The following is a 21417-nucleotide window of genomic DNA, read 5'->3' on the forward strand; positions in this document are numbered from 1 at the left end:
ATACTCTGACCCGTATTAAAGATGAAACAACAATTAATATTTAGTTCTAAAAACTATTTGAATGAAGATAAGTCAAGTCTTAACAACACTGCTACACAAACACAAGTTTTCAAGGTCCAAAACTCCAAATATAAACAAGTAATTGTTAATTGTTTTATTCATGTAATTAGATTATTAGAGTGTCAATATTTTTATTTAATCATGGGGTCCAGAATATATTTGTAGCAAAAAGTAGCTTTGTTAGCTGAAGTGTCATTTTAAAGCAACATTTTGTTTTTTTTTTTTTTTCATATTTTTTAAGTTGTCAATTAGACATCCTTTACATCAAATTTGTCTACATATTTGAATAATGTTTCTATTTCCTATATATAATAGATAAAGTAGTTGCATCAAATATACTCCGTTGGATCAGCATATTCCCAACAATGAAAGATAGAAAAGAAAAAAAAGCTCAGAATTAACCAACCGAAGAAACTTTTTTTTTTTCTTTTTTTTTTTTTTTTTGCTTTTGTAAAACTCCCTTTTGACAAATCTTTTTTCTCTACCACACAGTGAAACTTTTGGTAAATATATGCTTCCTAGCTCCCTACATCTCTATCCCTTCCGACTCTAAATTGACACTATATGACTCATACCCTACATAATTATACAAGATCCCTTCCTAATTAACCAAATTGTTTTAGAGTTTTTTCAGACTTTTGCATGATTTTCGTGCAACCAACTTCATCACCCCGGAAAAAAAAAACAAAAAACAAAAAACAAAATTCATAGTCATTTATAGAGTACAGATACTCTCGTATCATTTCGACTTTATAACGCTTTTCTACTAATTAGTTCAATTAAATATATTAACTCATACTCCACACTCTTGAGAAGATTAAGAACCTTCTAACAACAAAGGTTGGTGGAAATAGGATTATAATTAATGAAAGTGTTTTCAATTAATTATACCTTAATGCTGAACTTTCCAATTAAGTCTTATGACAGACTGCATTAATCCCATCTCATTCGGAAGAGCCGCAGATCAATGTATACTGTAAAATCTAGTTCTGAATCCCTTTTTCAGAGAAGGGCCATAAGCTATATATCGACAAACAACTATCCAATCGAAAATAAAAGCAAAAGAGGAAATTACAACAAAATTGATTAAGAAATATATTGTACAGTACAGAGTATAATACAAGTATGAAGCAAAAGAGAGAAGACGACACTAACATAACCAAAGAAAACTTTCAGGGCGAGTTTCAAATTTCAATAGAGTTCTTTCAGCACAAGTACATATCAATAGCGATCCCTACATATACTTAGCTACATCCCCTTTGACGAAAAATCATGATATTGACATAGGCCCCCTCACATAAAATATAAAGTACGACATCTAGGAAATTCCTATCCCTTCTACACGAATCAACCAGCTTTCGAAACATCCAAGATCATGAATAATCTTATAAAGCTCCCCTCCTCCCTCTTTAAAAAATAAAAATTAAAAACAGCCCCTCATCCATAATAGAATCCAAACTGCATGACCAATCTCAGAACTCTTCAGTACAGAGCGACCATATTGAAGCAGCTCCGAAAACAATGTTCAATGAGGTATGTACCATCAAAGGGCCAGGTAATTTTCACAAATTTTGGAAGTCACTTACCAAAGGAGCTTGCTAGTAGATGGAACCACTCACGCCACAGCGCTATCCAATGCCTTGATTGTATTTCTATACCACAGTGCGGTGTTTGAATCAAACCTTAGCTCCCAAGTTGGCCAGTAATGCAAATCTTGCTTCAATGTTAATACCCGGGGCTTCCCATTCAAATGGACTGTCTTCACACGTGCATAATCTCCATGCACTAGTTCCTGCTTGTTGAACAAAGAAAATTTCACATTTGTAGTACTTTGTACAGGAAGGGGAAGAGGGGGGGGGGGGGGGGGGGGGGGGGGTGTGTGGGGATTGATTCCTAGAAAAACTATAGGAAACTTAATAATAAATGATTAATCCTTTTAATATTTTCCTGGGATAGGTTACATCAAGGTTAAATATTATGTTGCAACAGTAGTGAATCAATACATTATGTGACTTAAGAACATTCAGCTTCATACTCCTTTGAACTACATAGGGTCATGTTTATGTGCCCTTTAGAAGCTCTAACCCAGTAATCTATTATTTTATTTGGCTTTATTTTGAAAAGATACCATTTTCAGCACTTATAGATTAAGTGCATGGATTATGGGAAGCATTGATCAGGCAAGAAGAAGCCCCATATTTGCTGGCAATCAGGATGGTAGATAATTCGAAGGGAATGAGTCAATGAGACTAGGTGACTAGGATAATTAAGCAATGTAAATAGGTTCGCCACACCCCAACCCCTCTCTGAGACCTAAAGAAGGCAACAATGAGCCAAGGGATAAAGGCAGAACGAATAGATCTTATAAGTTTCAAAGTTATTAATTATTAGAGAAGGGAATACATTAGGACGTAACATGCTAAATTACTCTCACAAAGTCGGAGAGAAAAATGAAAATTAGAAAAAGCAACATTGGCATGGCACTCCAGTCCCAAAGTCAAAGAAGGCACACATCACCAAGTGGACTAACAACCCAAGCCAGTTTTGTTTCAGCCCAACCCAAAGAATATATAATCTTAAATTCCTTAAATGCATCAAACTACTAGGCTCCACATAAAATTCTCCAAGAACTCAGCAAATTCATCAACATTGTTTAATTTCTGACATCTTCATTACATTGTTCTTTCACATGAATACTTGGAGGAAGATGATGAATGTTTATAATGTTATTAACTAAAGCATTTGGGTCAACTACAAAGACAGATTAACAATAAGATCAAAAATAAAAAGTCAGTATACCTTCGTCACACTAACAAAAGCATCCAGATCAGGGGTAGGTTTTCCATTCACTTCCACTATCCATTGAAGAGCATACAAACCATATCTATGAGCTGGACTTCCATGACACCACCTGAAAAATAACAAGATAAACTTAATTTCTTAAGATTAAAAAAAAACTTCTAAAAAAAATCAGTCACAAGAAAGAAAAAATGGACGCTCACTTATCACCCTAAGCATAACCAGGTCATCATGGTTTGATTACAGTAGATTAATAAGAATTTATAGGCCAGACAAGATCCCCCCCCCCCCCCCCCCCCCTCTCTTCTTCAATTAAGCTAGATTTCTATATTAAAAAGAAAGGCTGAATTTTTAACCCTAAAACTACGTCACAAGCAACATGCAGCAATATTAATCACTAATTAGTGAATTACCTTGCTACAAAAACACCATGGCCTTCTTCAGGAAGAAACCCAAGGGCCCGTACTGCTGGATGAGGATCCTGAACTATGCACCCACACCAGTTTACAACACGAACTGTACTGATACCATCTCTAATATCAGTTCCTACTACTACTTCCAATTCACGCCCCTGCAGAACCATCCAGGTTATAATCAACTAAGAGAACAGTAATCTATTTTACTGCCATACATGAGATATGCACATCCAAGGAATTAGGGTAATTACAAAAAGGTTTTGATTTCAATTAATAACCTGGCGAAAGATGGTCATCTGGAGCGTCTCATTACTCTTATCATACTTGTCTAAATCTTGGCAAGCATTTTCTATGTCACGAAAGCAAGTCACAGGCTCTTTGTTGATTGCCAAAACCATGTCACCTTGTTCCAAAATATTCTCAGCTCTTGATCCAGCCAAACAACCTTTGACACGCAACACTTGGCGCCTCAAAGGGTCTTTCTTAACAAGAGCCTGAAGAAAAAAGAGAGGAAAATCATGTTCCTATTCCATATAAATTATAAAAAAATTTGCCAGAAGAAAAATGGAGAAAACAGGTAATCAATAAAGAACATGAAGGCAACTTTATCAATCAGGAGAATTATTGTGAGACAACTGCCACCACCTTGAATTGTTCCCACTGCAGGAGGGATCATTCATTTATGAAAATTTCCAAGATGAGCTATCAGATAATATTCTATGCATTTTAGAATAGTCCTTCAAAAGCCAAAACAAGACACACACACACACACAAACACACGCGTGCGCGCAAGCACTCGTACACAAAACACTTCACTCAGCACTCACATTCAGTTGTGCTGTAGCAAGTTAACAACTAGAATAGCGATCACCAGATGCTCCCCAACAGAATAGGAGTCGATCAATCAAAGCCTTACAACTGAATAGGAACCAAAAAACTAAAAGAAAAGTCATGTATAATATAGATTCCAAAGGCTAGCAAAATTTATCTTTACTATAAGCACCATGCTTCCTCTTAAGGTTCATAAGATGATTAGCAAACATGTCAACATTTAAATCAGAATAACCCCAATGTCTCAAAATAGGGTATTACCCTAGGCAGGCTTATGGAGAAAGGATATACACAACACTACAAAGAAACTGTTTGCTAGTTCCGAGCAAAGAAAAGTGGTCTTCCTGCAAGTAATGCAAAAATCCTACATCCAAAACCGTTAAAAATGTTTTTAAAAACATCAATATTCTAGATAATAGCAATAAGATCAACCAAATCCATCCGTAGACTTATAAAGTTACTATAAAAAAAAAAAAAAGTTCAACCAAAACCCTTGATGTAGTGTATCACATGATATTGGCCATATGGCATGACTTATAAAGTTAATAAATAAATTGAAAGAGAAAATAATATCAGAGAGATACATACTTGGATCCAATTATCGCTCAGGCCAAAACTTCTTGCCTTTGATAGTAAGGTAGGGTAGAGTTCCACCTCCAGTATTCTGACAAGTGGCATGGGCCTTTTAATGCCATTAATAAGAAGAGGTGGACCATTTGCACCAGACAAAATTTTGTCAAGGACTTGACTGATGGTATAAATTGGTATACCTCTGACAAATTGATGATCTTCTGATGAGCTGCCTCCATATTTCAACTGCAAAAGAAAATACAATATGTCAGCACCAGCCATGCTATGTAGATTCAAGTACCAGAAGAGATAGCAATACCTGAGTTGAAAAGCTCCCCCATATTGCTTGAACCCTACCCTGTTCATCAGTCAAGACACCAGAGAATGTACTGCCAAAATCTGAATAAACAATAACATCAATTGCAAATTTCAGAATGTCAAACATGGCAAAATAAAATTAACCTTTTAACTATCCTTATACTTCCCCTCCTTTTATAATTATCACTTCACTTCTATATGGCACATTTTCTTAAGGGTTTAAAAAGGCAAAAAAAGGAACTGAGGAAGTAGTTTATGGGAATGAGGAAGGAGGAATTAGAATCAGAGTAAGATCATATAAAATGAATCTAGGCAACCAACATACCTGTGTCAAGCTCAACAACCTCCATATTCATGGCTCGATAACGTGGACAGTCAGCTGATCCGATATTTAACGCAGCACATGGGTTGGTGACAATGGATTTACGTGAGGTAGCCTGAAGACTTCTGCTCAACCCAACAAGGTATACAGAATCACCTCGTCGTAATGCAGGTTCTGACCAAAATAAAATAAACTAACATAAAATAAGATATTTTATGCACTGGAGCGGTGCTTATCAAAATACATCATCTGCACTGGAGCGGTGCTTATCAAAATACATCATCTAATAATCTGATATCAGACATAAGACAAAATGTTTTTAATTTTAGAACCCTCTGCATCCGCTGATGCAACATTTAGCATTCAATAGCTAGCAGCCTAGAATGCATCATCAAACTCTTGAAATTATGGACAAAATGGAAATTGTACTTATAACAGCAACCTGGATGTAAATGCAACTTTATGCAACCGCCAGAAATGACCTCATGCATAAACAAGCTAATTTCCAGGAATTCACGACATGCTTAATTTGGCACCCAGTCAATCAGACTAATAAGAATTCAACTACTTTTTCATCAAGGTTAAAAGGTAATACAATCCAAATAGGAGTGGAACAAAGCTCATATATTTATGCTGCGAACTAACCTGGAAGTAGCTCAGCAGCACGAACTACTGCTGCACCAGCAGCACCAAGAGCAGAAGGATCATATGCAACAAGAGCATAATTGTGTACAGGGTGTAGAAAAACTACCTACAACATGACATAAATTTTAGCAAGAGAAGTTGCAGTAACTTTAAAATATGGGTGGAAGAGCAAACTTAGTTACCTCCCCCGGAATTTCAATAGGAAATGCGGCAAATGATAGCATAATATCAGATGCAGATATTGCAACCGTGTTCTTGTCAACCACAACCAATCCCATGTTCTGTGAATGATGGATAATAACGCCAGTCCCAAAGAAATGTTGGGAATGTACACCATCAAGCATACATGATGGGGGCACATGGACCTGAAAGTCACAAAATGGATGAAAACGATATCTTGCACCTAGCTCAAAATAACATGCAATCAAGTTATTAAAACATATAAAGAAATAACTTCATGGTGCAGAGCAGAAAAGAACCTAATCCAAGAATATTAAGGGGTCTCTAAGCCAAAACTAAAGCAAAATAAAGGTGTGACAATTTTTCAGAAAAGACATAACTAAGCAAACAGATCAGCACATAGCTACAAACCGACCAGAATATTTCTAGGCCAAAGCAGGTGGACAAAAAGAACAATATCCAACATCCAAGCCCCACCTTCCCAGAGTATACCATTATCAGATCCCCGTCCATCAAGGTCATCGGCTAGTGGATGTAACTTAAGCAAACAAAAAGAAGAAAAAGAAAAAACGGTTGGGCATGAGAGAAAAGAATCTACTATAGCTGATGACAAACAGTAGAACATCCTCAGCATATATGATACAATGGAACACCTGTCACAAAAAATTACCTCAAACATAACAAGGGTTGGCTCTATAACACGTTCAGCAACTGAAGCATTGGATACGGCCGCTGTTGCACCTTGGTGATCCCTTAGGATAGGATTTTCAGAAATTCCCGAATCCCCCAAGTTTTCTTCTCTAGGTTCACACAACAAATTATCAGTATTAGCAATACCATCAGCAGATGAGCATTCTTCCACCTTTCGCTTCTTGCTTCCAGCATCAGATTCATCCCGAGAGTTAGCATCTTCAGAGGTATGATCGCTATTAGTCTCCATGATAGCAGTACCGTCAGCCAGCTTTTGGTGATTATCTTGATGTGTATAGTCCATTACACAAACCCCTCTGATATCTGATGTCACTGCTTCATTGCTAGCGCCACCATTGACTTGATTGATACCAGATGATAGCAGTGGAGACTCTGATGGTAGGGCAGGCTTCACTATCCATAAACCAGTACTATCATCACGTATATATCTTCGAGGAAAGGCATACCATTCATGCCGATCAACAGTAACCAAGACAGACTGCATAAAAGATAAAGTAAATTAAATTACTAATCAGCCATTTTTCATGACAGCAAAAATTATAAAATGCTGACAGAAGCCTATCTCAATGATGGAAGTAACTGCATACAGGAGAGAACAAAGGGAGGTGGGGAGCTCAACAATGAAAGACATATATGAAATAATAAAGCAAATCCAAAATATTAAGACACATGCATTACAAGACTAGCAGTACAACAGCAAAACAAGATCTCATGGTCATCTCTATCAAATAAGAGAAAGGATCCCAGCAGACAGGAATCAACGGCAGGCAATAAGCTTAGAGTGCGTTGTATAAAAAGGCTCAAGGTGCATCAAGGCGATAGGGAATCCCTGTGCCTTAGGTGTGCCTTACTGAATTGAGGGGCACTTCATATAATAATAATAATTAAAAAAAAAAAAAAAAAACTCTCACCAAAAGCACCTCGCAAGACTAAAAGGTACATAGTCCATGTCGCCTTGTGCCTCAGTGCCCCTTTTATACACTGACAAATCTACAATAATTGATTCTAGGATTTTGACCATAACCAACACTTGTGTCACAAACATAATTATCCACCTCACTCGGTCTTTCCATATAATAACCAATATTTCTGTATGAGGTATGAAGCAACATAAACCACGTGCTCTCCTATGGTATTCTTGGATTTGCATCGATCAACTAACTGCTAAATAATGTAATGAGATTCTATGTATAGTTGTGTACAACAAAATCACCAAAATAAATAAATAAATAAATAAAAGTATGGATTCTGTTGGCTGTTGCTTGAAGTTGTGGAGGTCAAAATAAGGATAGTGAGACCCCTAAGGCCCTAACCAGTGAAAACCAATAGGGAAAATGGAGGCACTACAATTTACACCCACGTGTCAATTCATAAATAAAAGTATGATTAATAGACAAAAGCCTCTTCACAAGCAGAAAATGCTAAATTTTACACTCATAATTAAAAAATGCTCACAAAGAATAAAATAGGTATTTGTCAATTAGAATACTAAACCATATTTCACAAAAGGGAATAAATAAATAAATAAATAAATTTAAGCAGCCTGTTCATATGGTGGTGTGATGGAAATAAATCCAACAAAATTAACTATTCTGTCCCATGAGGTATAACTCTCTCGAAATAAAATATTCAGCAAAGAGATATCTTTGCTAACTGGGACAAGCTTGAACTATGTGTGGATTGTATATGTATAAGCCTTTTTTATGTGAATATAGATGAGCCCAATTGATTCGTTAACTATTCGAGCTGGACTTGATATTTTTTTTTTTAGCACAACTAAGTTCAACAAGAGAAAGCTTGTGAGCATATTCTAGATATTTTTTTAACATTATTTTTTACATGTTCAAAAATCCAACTTAAAACTGATATGAAGGATTTGCACTACACTGCTGCAAAGCACAATAGAAAAAGCAGAAACTTCAGTTATGAAAGTACTATAATGTAAAAGAGAATTTTCAAACTCAAGTCGAATTTTAAAATTTAAGTTTGAAAAAGATTCAGACTCAACCTGAGCTCAAATGCAAGTATCATGAACAGAGAAACACCAAACTTGATCTCAATAAAACTATTTTACACCCATATTCCAAACAATCTTACAAGAGTTAGACAAATTCAAAACTAAAAATCCACAAAAAAGATCAACACATTCGATTTCTGATATTAACAATCAGTATTCCGTTATTTACTGTCATTTACAACATGTGGATATTTAATGTCAGCAGCAGAGCTAGAACAGCATGAAGTTCTATGTAATCAAATTGTGGTTAGGGTTCCAATGGCTGTAATGATTGCTTATTGAGAAAGATGTTCATAAAAGGTCTCTAATCAGTCCTGTATTGGATGGATTGGCTCTACGACGACTGTGTCCAACAGTCCAACCAATATGTAATGGTCCTTTACACCTTGGGGAAACCCGATTCAGCAAGCTATAAAAAGGATAGGTATTGGACAATACCCCACATGTAGGAAGATATTTGATGCTGTCCTACACTAAAATACTAAGATGCGTTGTCTATTTAGCCTCACAAACAAACAGCCCTTGGCAAAAACTATCCAGACATCCAGTACCCATATTCTATAATCAGTACATGGACAATTCAAACGTGATAAAAGAGTATGTAGTGCAGCTAATGTAAACAAACATATATAATAAACATCAAGAATGCAAGATCATTATCGGATTAAATTGTAGAATTTAGGAGACTTAAAAACATAATAGCTACAAAAAGCCCTTACCTTCCTTCGATGCCGATCGACATATGTTATATATTCCAGTGGAACACGCATACCCCTAGATAACTTAGAAAGGACCGAGATCAGCTCCTCAAGGCAAGATATCTCCTGCCCAGCAAACTTTTTTATGATGGCATGGCGAGGTACGCCAGCTCTAAACAACATGTATCTGGTATGGACAAACAAGGAGAAAAGGCTTAATCATACTCGTAAGGAAGTCATTACGTCAACATGTGTTGCCAAAGATGAAGGATGACCATGCAATTTGCGGACACCACTATAAACATATGCCTACTGAGACAACACTAACCAATCCTTTATTCTATTTATTTAATGAAGGAGGCTCACCCAGGCTCTGCAACATAAACAAGACCACAGGTGAACCGGAAATTTCGAGCCTGCAAAAGAATTTAACTGATTAAAAAATCAACCTTTAGAATTTAAATCTTAATTAGAAGAATCAAAGATGTACAACACTCAAGTCAGAGGGAGACAATGACATGATGCTAGGAACTGACATAATTTTCAGCACTGACAATGCAGCAAATAAGAAGAAAATTGATGATTATAGCATTAAGATGAAGATTACAGCAAATTGATTGATAATTCCACTTTCGAGAGGTGAATTCTCTACTAAGTATGAGCTTTTGAGAGGCTCACTCTCTCCCAATAACAAACCACTCAACATTCAACATATCCTCTTCCCTCCTAATGAGACCTATTTATAGAAAATCTTTCCTAACAAACCTCTAACTTATCCCCCAGGTAACTAGTAATAGACTATGACTAACATGCCCTCCCCTAATTATTGATTCCTTGCACATGAAGTATTTTCATAGTTCATATGGTTGCTGACACCCAAAGGTATTTTATAAAGGCACCAAATGGATGAAAGAAATAATATAGATGACTTCAGATTTTTAGCACTGCCCAAATAAGATTTGTAGACTACCAAATCAGTATTGAAAAGAGTATTCTCTCACAAAAGGTCAGAAAATATAATTTTCACTGTGCTAAATCATTTGACAGTAATAACTTATCATCTCGATGTAAGTGCACGGATGGTTAAAATAAGGCATAACATAATAGAGATTCAACAGGAAACATGAGTTAACAGAAAAGCTTGACCCAAACAGACGGAAATAACTTAAACATGCACTGCATATTCATTAAAATAAGCCAGAACACAATGCCATCCAAGAAATCACAAGATCATCTAACATCCAAGGAGGGAAAGAGACAGTGAAGGGAAATAAGTATCACAATTAGATGGTCATGAAGAATACGTTATAAGAATAGTATGAGCAATTCAAGTATACAAGGTCAACAGCCAGAATAAAATCTTATATATAAATTCATTTGCAACAATAAAATTGAATGGTTAACACTTAAAGGAAATTCTCAGACTGCAAAAAGTTGACTCTAATGTTCGGATAACTTGTACGTGGCTACATGATAGGCACCTAGCCAACCAAAATAACAAAACTTACGCTACACTTCCAGAAGCACTTGACTACATAGATGAGCAATCAGACACCATAATAAAAAGAAAACAACTTTAAAAAATTATGACCAAAGGCTCATCCAAGGAGGGGAGGGCAAGGACAAACCTGCTGGTAGGACAGAGAATGAATCACACCACCACTGACTTCAAGAAAGTTGTCTGGGGTAATAGAGTGCAAATCTTGAACCTGGACCATCATTGATAAGAGAAACCATGATATATATATGTAATAGTTGTATTAAACTATGTTCATTATGGAACAGGTCAATGAAAAATAAAACACCAATATAACAAAGCAGCATGCATAACAATGTGTATATATTATGTGACATAGAACCAAAGTATGAAACCACTCAACTCATTCAGAATAATTAGCAACTGTGGAATAAAAAACCTTAATATATTCACAAGGTGAGAACAAATAACATTGTGACCCACTTATACACTATTAAAAGTCACTGATATTTTCTTTCATTACAACAAATTAATATACTGTATGCAGTTCTGCAAAACAAAAGCAGGCTTTTGTTAAAAAAATAAATAAGGTCCATCTGAAAGAGCTGAGAACTGTGAACTCACCATCAAGTCTACTGTCATAGGAGTCCCGCCTCTTTCTATCTCCAATTTGATATTCTGGCTTACACTATCATCTAACAAAGTCTCCAGTTTGAGGAACTGAGTCATAACCTGCATTAGACACATTGACTTGTGGGTCAGTTATACTAGATGCAAGCCAAGCTATGCCATGCTTGGAAGAACTGATTACCAAATTAACATCTATTAACTCATGATCACCAGAAAGGGGCGGCTTGAAAAAGCAGCCTCCTACTTTTCTAATTTACGTGCTATCAGGCATGCTTCCACACTGTACAGAGAAAAGGTTGGACCTAGAAAACACTATGTAAGACAATTATTGTTCAAGTCATGGCAGAAGAGAAATAGACTTATGCATCATTTAACCAAGGATAAACACCAGTAGAATGCAGTATTCCAAATCATTTAAAGACAGCATTACTGAAGACATTACCCCCTTATAAGAACATACAAAACTACCAATCCAGATCTCACACTAAGCCATAAAGCAAGCTACGAGTGAGAGGATTCCAGAAATGATATACTTCCTCCATTTCATATTAGTTGACACATTTCATTTAGGCACGTTTGCCAACACATACTTTTAAATGTGGATATCTTTAGTTACATATTAGCAAAAATTAAAGAAATTTTGATATTTGAAAAAAAAAGAAGAAGGAGACGACAAATCTAACAAGATCCCACATAATAATGCTTTTTCTTAACAGTTAACACTAAATCACAAAAGAAAGTCAAAGTAAGTTATGTAAATAGTACACAAAGTCAAAACGTGTATAAAAAGAAACCGAGGAAGTATTATTGAATTATGAATGACAATGCATAAGACTTTAGCTCAAACTATCTAGAACCAATCCTTGAATGAACCAAATGCTGAATTTGCTGGATTCTAATGACTTACTTCACCATTAATACGAACAAGAACATCACCAGTTTCCAAATGCTTATAAGCTGGTCCACCAGGAACCTGTAATAAGAAATAGGGTGTAATTAACATAACTATCAATTTTAATGAATTCTTTTCTACTATAAAATATCATACTCACCACTGAATCAACAACTAGCATTCCAGTTTCCCCTGATGGAGATGCATTCCGCACCATCTACTTAATGCATTGCATGAAGTTAGTATACTTATAGCTTGAAAAAGTCACAAAGGAAGCACACATGCCTCTGACAGAAAAAAAATTGACATTCAGACCCATTAAATACCAGTTCTGTATCTCTTTGAAGACCAAGTCGAAATGTTTCGTCAAAACCTTTGTGAACAAATGTCATCTACAAATCCATAATAAAGTCTCATCAAAATAAAGAGTTGGAATACAAGAGATAATGGATATTAAAACAAGGCTAAACAAGGAATCAAGTGTAATTAAAGCTTGTTTGTCTCAGATTCAATAAATTTAAATTACTAAATTGAGTTCTTCAGATCAAAATCTCATAAAGTGCTTTGACGAGTCCACCACCACAGTTTTCAAAACATGTACAACAGCCATCTAGTGGAATAACAAACATATGATAATACCAGAAGCGATGGTAGACCACAAAAAAGTCTCTCAATAAAGGAAAATCCAACATCTTATGGATGGTGTCAATTTTACTGTTTAAGTGTTCAACCAGTAACAAAATACAACGTAGTAATCTATGTCACTATCAGATACATAACAGACCGATTAAGATCATCACGATGCTTAAAAAGCACTAATACTCCTTTGTGTATCCTAGATATTGCTTGGACAAATTTTGGAGGTCACTTCGTGATTTGGTTCACCACATCACTGTAAGCTATAAGCTTGATCTAGGATCACAATTCAGAAGGACCATTACTTCACAAGAGGGAGCTGGAGGAAGAATTGATTTATGATACTTTGTTATTAACATAAGCGTATATTTTTAATTAAATATATTAATCATTTTAGTGTTGCTTTACCACTTTGACCCTTTAATTGAAAAGTAATATTCCATTACACAAAAAAGAGAATTATCTTTAAAATAGTAGCCTAAGCCTGCAAAACGATTCTTTCAGGCAGTGTTAAAATTCACACAGAAGACCACTAAAACATATACATTTGCAAAACTCGGTCTCACACATAAACTTGTAAACATAATAAAGCCAGCGCTACGTAGGAAAATCATTAACAAACCTGAAGCGTACCACGGGGGATGGTAACAGCAGGCCATTTATCTGCAGACATGTCTCTACCATTCTGAAGGTATCTTAGAGCTCTGACAACCTGCAAAATAGAAATACCAGCACTTAAAACAAGATGGTGAAATGCAATGTATTTACATGTCAAAAAGAAATAACTCAAGGGACATAATGAAGAGAATTTAAAGATATCAAGTCAGCACAGCAAAACCACTGTCAGGATATACATTCAATTTTCGACCCCAGAATATACAATCAGTTCTCAACCGATAGTTCAAGATACACTCAAATCTTATATTGGCAGAATAAGCTTCCAGCTCCCTTCAAAACGTTTGATGTATGGCAGCCAACATGACTTTTTTAGACTAGACATGCTCTTTCTAATGGGAAGTTGCTCAGTTCCCCTTCACAATAAATTTAGGTAGGATATCAAGAAAACAGTCATGTGATAACAATCATAACTCACTCGTTCCAAGGGCAAGAAAAATGCTGATGCACTTGATGACTTGCTCCCAGCATTCAATGCAACTGCCCTTCCTTGCCAATCTATAACAGGGGAACCACTAGAACCACCCTTAGTACCTGAAGCCGCCTGCAACAAAAAAGAAACAGAAACATCAAGGTGTAAATATCTTAATACATAGAATGAAACTTCTGGCACATCTCTAGTTACTTGTTAACAAAAGAGAAAGTGTGTGTTATGATATATACAATTACCCAGTAACCCTTAGTATGAGGCTCCCACCTGTCATGGGTCATGAGCTTGTTAAGGGAGCATAATATATAAAAGTGGATATTACAACAAGCTTTGCAGACATCAGTGGGAATAGACAAAGCGAAAGCATACACTTTTTTAGTACATAAAAAACGGAATTATTCAGAGTACCTTAGCAATCAAGTAGCTCTAGAAAATATATTTTAAATTATAGCTTAAAATACTTTATTTATTTTTTAAAACCAGTTTCATATAAACATTCAAAAATCCTATCTAGTCATTTTGTGTAGAATAAAAGGTTCTAAGAACTTATAATGACTAAAATTTGAGTTTAAGCAAATCGTATATGAAATCAAATAGATCAATACACAAGTCTTTATACCCAATTATTAAGCAAATATGGTAAAACACCAGTCTAAACTCTAAACAGGTGCCATGGCGTAATTTTAAATCAGAAATCACGGAAAAGCATTACATCAAACAGAGTGTCCAAAATCCGTTACAGAATGGCGCTGTGTATCGGAACAACCCTATTATATCCACGTACAAGAGGGGTCAGATTACCAACACTTTACACCCATATTATTTGCAGAAAATATGTATAACCCTTATTAGAAATGCATTAAGCTTCCCTTTCAGCAATTTAAATTGTTATTTAACGATAATTTCAAGCTTAAGGGAAAATCGATACAATAAGTAATCAGCATTTGATTAATATAGTCCATTATAATTTAAAGCAGTTTGTCCAATAGTAGCTCAATTACATCTGTTAAACTGTAAACATGTTCACCAAGGATTACTTTGTACAGTAAAGGCTTTAGAGCAAAATGAGCCAACGTCAATAGGAAAAAATATTCATCAATTTATAATGGTCTATAATGGTAATTTCAAACTTAAAGGAAAAACAAAGCAAGCTCTTGTAACCACTAAGTAGAACAACCCACTTACTTGCATGTAAAATGTGTTAAAATCATTGTAGCCATCCCTGCAAACAAAAAAACAAGCAAGATAACAAAGTCATCATGCCAATTCCAACCATAAACAAATTATTTTGTTTGAAGGGGGAGGAGGGGGGATGAGCATTTTAAGTATCTATAGTATACTGAATAAAACTCAGAAACAAAGACATACAAGTATTGGATAATGCCAAATGTCCATTCAATGCCTAACAAATACATAATATGAAGAAGCCTACTGCCTACCACATATTTTTCATATCACTGCTTTCCCAATAAATATACCATGAGAAGAATTGGAGCTTCAAATTAGAAATTTAAACTTCTTGAACTTTACCACTTTTTCCTTCCACTTTCTCTTCTCAAAGGATGCAAAAGGTAACGTACCCGGCTCATAAGTAATATCATCCTCTTAGGTGAGAAAGCTATGTAGACTGTTAAAAACTCCTGTCATTAACAGCTATATCTACATAATTACATGGCCAAATTTGATGATGAATGACATTTTTCTCTTCATGTTAATTTAACTAATACTGGGAGAAGTTTTCTATGAGACAGAAGACACTTTTTCTCCCAGCCAATCAACAAATACTGAATGAAACTTCAGGTCTTCTCTGTGGCTATTTCTACATACTTCTTTCCTCTTCTTTTATCAAATTAAGAAGTAGCACCACCAAAATTCTAAATTTTATCAAATTACCTAGAAAATTATGACCTTATAGTTATCATAACTTCAAGGCTGTAAAAATAATACTGAACTAAAACTGCATGAATAAGCAGCATCCATCCTCAACCTCTTCTCTGATTCATCCAAAAAAAAAACCAAAAAAAAAAATCCATGCATCTCAAGTAAGTTGTCTAGTAGCCTGCTGTCTGGACATATAAAAAAGTTAAAGTGAGTACACGCAAAACATTATTCTATGCGGGATGATACATGGGAAGTTTTAGTCTGCCAAATTTTCAATATAAAAAGTCCAATTAAGAAAATTTTGATGGCACAGGACACAAATTTAATCCGTGATGTAAGCAGGAAACAAGAAATAAATCAATCTGCAAGATAAGGACATACCATGTGACGGGGAAGAAAAAAAAATCAGTCCTAATAGCCGATCTAAAATTATTCATAACAAAACACAATCCTAAACCACACCACCATATTCCCTCCAAAGGGGATTAATTGACAACCAACATATTGAAAGAGTATGAACAAGAAATCATTTTCAGCTAATATACACATACTTTTTGTAGTGAGGAGCATCTCTATCAAGACGTGCAAGAGTACCAGCCAAAATAGACACCTGCAAGAGTGTGAAAATAGCACTTTTATCAATCATGAAAAAATGGAAGAGCAATAGTTCTTCCCCATCAATCAGATATGTACAATAACCAATAGAAAAGCCAACCCAAACACAAGTTGTAATATCTTACTCCCTCTTTGATGATGCCTTAACCTCCTTCATCTCACTATGACAATCCATTGAATGTCTTAAGACTCATGGCATAAGATTATGTCAATTGATAATTTGCCTATTTAAGACATATATAGACTATTTGTGCGTCTATTTAAATTTAAAAGAAGAGTGAAAAGGCACCTACTAGCATGATGGATGAAGGTGACATGCACATTGGTATATGCACTTATAGTAACTACATGCATAAGAAAATGGAGAGACAATCATAAAATAAATTAAAAAAAAAAAAAATTATTTACAGGGACATGCATAGACACAAGGTTAGGAGAATAGACTAAACATGAGAACTAATTCACTCCGAATGAACTAAACATGAGAAGTTGAGAACATTCATGAGAACATGGAGTGAGGACATGGAGTGAGGCTGCAATCAGGTTCCAAAGAGTGTTGTGAGTTAAAAAATAAATTAATTAATAAAGGCTTCCAAATTTTTCTGCGTACAATTTGGGTGAGTAAAAGGAAACCTCTAGCATCACACCAGAAGCAGGGCATAAAGATTTCTAAGTCTACAAGGGTCCAGAATATAAAGTGAAGATTATTAGGAGTTAAAACCACCTTACAACATAGTCCGTAGCAATCAGCAGAAATTATATGAAGTATTTGCTAACATGACAAACACAGACAATACTCTTTGTACTTTTTCAGAAGTTGAAAGTATCAAGAAATAAACCAGGAATAAGATGCAGCTACCTTCTCTCCACTATCATTACCGACAACCCTGATTTCAAGCCCAACAGAAGCAGCCTCGGGGGCAAGAGGTATCTCTTCGTAGCTCAAAAAACGGATCTGTTGTGGATCATACCTAAAAAATCCAAAATCATGCACCTGAAGCAACAAGAGTACAAGTGTTATGAACAAAATGACCAAGACCAGAAAAACCACAACTACAATGGACTAAGTAGTAATAAAACATGAAGAAAAGAATATACATCTCAAACAATAAAATTAATTCCAAGCTCTAACACCACAAATCAGTCAATGAAAGCAAGCAAATGCAACAAAAATGACGCAAAGATGCTTCAGATATTAAACAATGAACACGGATATTTTACCGACTTTGCTAACATCAAGACCCCTTTGGAAATTTTAGAAACTTTTTAAAATTAATATACAATATGATTGTGCAGGCGAATGAAATTATGTGATTACCTGCGACATGGGAATTCCAAATATAAGTTGGACTGGCTGGTTACAATGCGGTAAAATCACAATATAGGAACTGTTAGACTCAGGGATGCAAAGAAGAACTGGGCTCTTAGTGCTACTGTGCTACAATGAAGCCATTACGATACTCACACAACTCAACAATCAAAGCAAGCTAAACCTCACTACCACATGTCCCCATTGTATTGCAATTTACAAAATCATGCAGTTGATAATGAAAATTGAAGATCTAGGGGTGAAGTGGTGCTATTGAAAGACTACAGATCACCCTCCAAACTGTACATATGACTTTGAAGCCTAAAAAGGCCACAAGGAACCTCAAAGTCGGCTAAGTTGGATTGGGATCAAGTAAAACGAGTATTCCAAGAGTCCAGCCTCCCATATCTCTGTCAGCTTTTCAAGCCACACCTGAGCCTTCTTAAATCATTCCTAGATGAAAAAAGCCAAGCACAATCTTGGCTCAGGACAAACTATGCTTGCAAAACTTTTAGACAGAAGTGTATAAACATCTCCCTAAAGATATATTACAATAGAACTATTTTCGCAGTCTCCTCACTATCCAGAACATTTTTTCGAATAATAAAAGAGAGCTTATTTCTTCTCTTAATTAAACCAGCGTGATCAGGGTGGCTTGGGCAAAGAACACAGGAATTGGAGAAAACGGAACTGTGTTTAATATGACTATCAAGTACCAATCAAAATGTCCATCAAATTCACATTCATCAGCACATACACATTAATTCTCAGGTCTAACCATATGCAATACAAATTTACAAATGCATAGAAGTATCAACCACACACAGCATCTATCTAGTGATATTGTAAAGTGCAGTTCTCTGCCTTTCTTATCTATTCCTTCCCAATAGATTTCTAACATAACAGTTTCAACTTTATCGCCGAATCACCATTTAATTAATACACGCTATAATCGATGCAGAAAGGCGCATATTCTTCAAAAGAAACATTAAACTCAAAAACAAACACATGATCAAACAAAAATATTCTTCCTTTAACTCACAAAAGAACATACCACAAATAAGAATCTTCCTTTACCACAAGAATCTTAAAAGGCAAAATCTCAACAATGTTCACTCACCGGATCTCTATATACCGGAAAAACAGGAATCTCTTCTCGATTCAAAAAAGTTGCTTCCGCCACCACTGGCCCTGTTAATTAAAAAATTTAAACAAAACAACATTAGCTTAATTTATAATTACAAAATTACACACTAAATTAACTTGATCAACATCAAATATTTAATTCTTTACTTGAAAAATTTACGATTACCTGGTTTCACAACATGACGATTAGTAAGAATAATTCCACGACGTTTATCGACGACGAAACCAGTAGCATAACCAGCACTAGCAGATTCAGTATCGAAAGCGCGACAAGCAGTAGTTCGAAGAACAACAACAGCAGGTACAACGTTGTTCAGTGCTTTCCTCCAATCTTCAGCAGTTGCAGTATTTTCACTAATCGGAGGGTCAATTTCCATGCAAAGTTCACTTTTAATTGTCGATTCTAATCCAGCTGAAACTCCCTCTGATCCTAATCTTTCCAGTTGATCTCCCATTTTTCGGACGAATTTGATCAATCAATTGATTGATTAATCGAGAAATCAGAAGATGAATTGGAAGGAATTTGGGAATTAGGGTTTTAGAGGAGAGAGAAAATGAGGATGATGGAAAGTGAGAAAGTCTGACTGAGTTGAAGAAATGATATTTTTGTTGTGTTTCTGGGAAGATGATTTAGTTTAGAGAGAAGTGCTTGTGTATTTATAGTTTGAAGTAAACTGGATTCAACAGAAAGTTGACCAAAGTCTTTGGTTTCACGGCGGGTATTCCGGCGATGTTTTTTTTGGTTTTTTTATTTTATAAAACTAAATGGAAGACTAATTGAGCACTTTTGAAGAGAGAAGAGAAAAATGTTCATGTGATTGGATTAGATTGATCTAGCGAGAAAAATGTTCATGTGATTGGATTAGATTGATCTAGCGATTCGAATTGGATCATAAACATCTATTGCATAGGTTGATTTGATTTCATTGTATTCAAATGTATTAGATTAGATTAGTTTAGTAATTCGGATCAGAAACATCTAATGTTTAGGTCGATGTGATTTCGTTAAATCCAATTATATTGGATAAGATTGGTCTAATGACTCGAATTCAAAACTTCTAAAGCTTAGGTCTATATCGATGTGATTTCATTGATATTTTATTACTCCCTCCGTCCTTTTATTATATGCATGTACTCCCTCCGTTTTTTTTAAATGCATCACTTTGACAATTGCACTATTCACATACCATGGTTGACTTAATTTTTTTACCTCTAAAAAATAAATAGATGTTATTATATAATATATCATTAAATTTGTCATAATGTCTAGTTTCATAATATAATTTTGTTACAATTTTTACTAATAAACAACTAAAGATATAAATGGTCAAAATAGCGTCTGGGCAAATATGCTGGACAAACTAATGCATATAAAAAAAAAAAACAGAAGGAGTATTCCCTTTTTGGGTTATCAAAATTAAGTGCTTATTTCTATTTATAGATTGTACTTTATTCTCTTTTTGATGACTTATCATCCTTTTCCTTTTTTTTTTTTTTTTTTTTTTTTTTTTACTTTGACATCAATTCCCAATATTTTCCCTCTCCTAATTCTCAACCACTTTTTTCTCTCTCTAATCCCACATGCATATTTGTACTCCCAATTATTAATTTAAAAAATCTTTAACTTTCTTAATTTCCGTGCAAAATGGAAAATAGGCATATAATAAAAGGACGGAAGGAATACATGTTTCTTTGAAGTGATTAACTAGTGATGAAAAATAATAAAATGAAGGATGAAAGCGGTAAATAGAATCGCTTGTAATGGCGGAATTTGTTAAAATTTTGAGATGTGTTTTTATATTAAAGATTTGATTATTATTTGGTCGGAATCCATTATTATAGTGTCATTTTAAAAACAAAATTTAATTCAAGGTGCTATTGACACAAAATAATTCAAGTAAGGTACTAGTTAACAAATTGACTAATAAATAAACAAGCAAGAGTTGGTTTATTAAAAACCCTAGCCTCTCTATCCTCTCTCTAAAACCCTACCCTCCATTGTTAAATTTTGGAGGCGCTTTCATCGGTTTTTACCAGTGGAAAGCTCCAATCGTGTGTTTTTGTGTTCTTTTTCTCTTGTTTTAGGTTTATAATAACTCTTCCTCTTCTACGAGGAATATTTCTCCGACAGGGTTTTTCTTCTTCTTTAGGAGGATTTG

The 21417-nt window shown here is 35.0% G+C and overlaps 1 protein-coding gene across 1 annotated transcript; it reads right to left on the reverse strand.

Annotated features, from left to right (window-relative positions):
• Positions 1-1216: 1216 nt before the first annotated feature.
• LOC145591304 (protease Do-like 7) lies at positions 1217-20051 on the reverse strand. Its single transcript, XM_081647731.1, has 24 exons — positions 19425-20051; positions 19233-19303; positions 17663-17797; positions 16740-16798; positions 15493-15529; positions 14296-14421; positions 13825-13914; positions 12893-12958; positions 12727-12783; positions 12582-12647; positions 11669-11776; positions 11196-11276; positions 9934-9983; positions 9589-9754; positions 6812-7330; positions 6144-6326; positions 5962-6067; positions 5320-5490; positions 4996-5075; positions 4695-4922; positions 3554-3769; positions 3273-3430; positions 2860-2971; positions 1217-1852 (listed from the first exon to the last, which is right to left on the reverse strand). Exons 1-24 carry the CDS (start codon positions 19711-19713, stop codon positions 1676-1678), a joined length of 3351 nt encoding a protein of 1116 aa, XP_081503857.1. The 5' UTR covers positions 19714-20051; the 3' UTR covers positions 1217-1675.
• Positions 20052-21417: the final 1366 nt, after the last annotated feature.

The sequence above is a fragment of the Chenopodium album genome, chromosome 18 (assembly GCF_948465745.1).
Source record: "Chenopodium album chromosome 18, dcCheAlbu1.1, whole genome shotgun sequence".
NCBI classification, from domain to species: Eukaryota; Viridiplantae; Streptophyta; class Magnoliopsida; order Caryophyllales; family Amaranthaceae; genus Chenopodium; species Chenopodium album.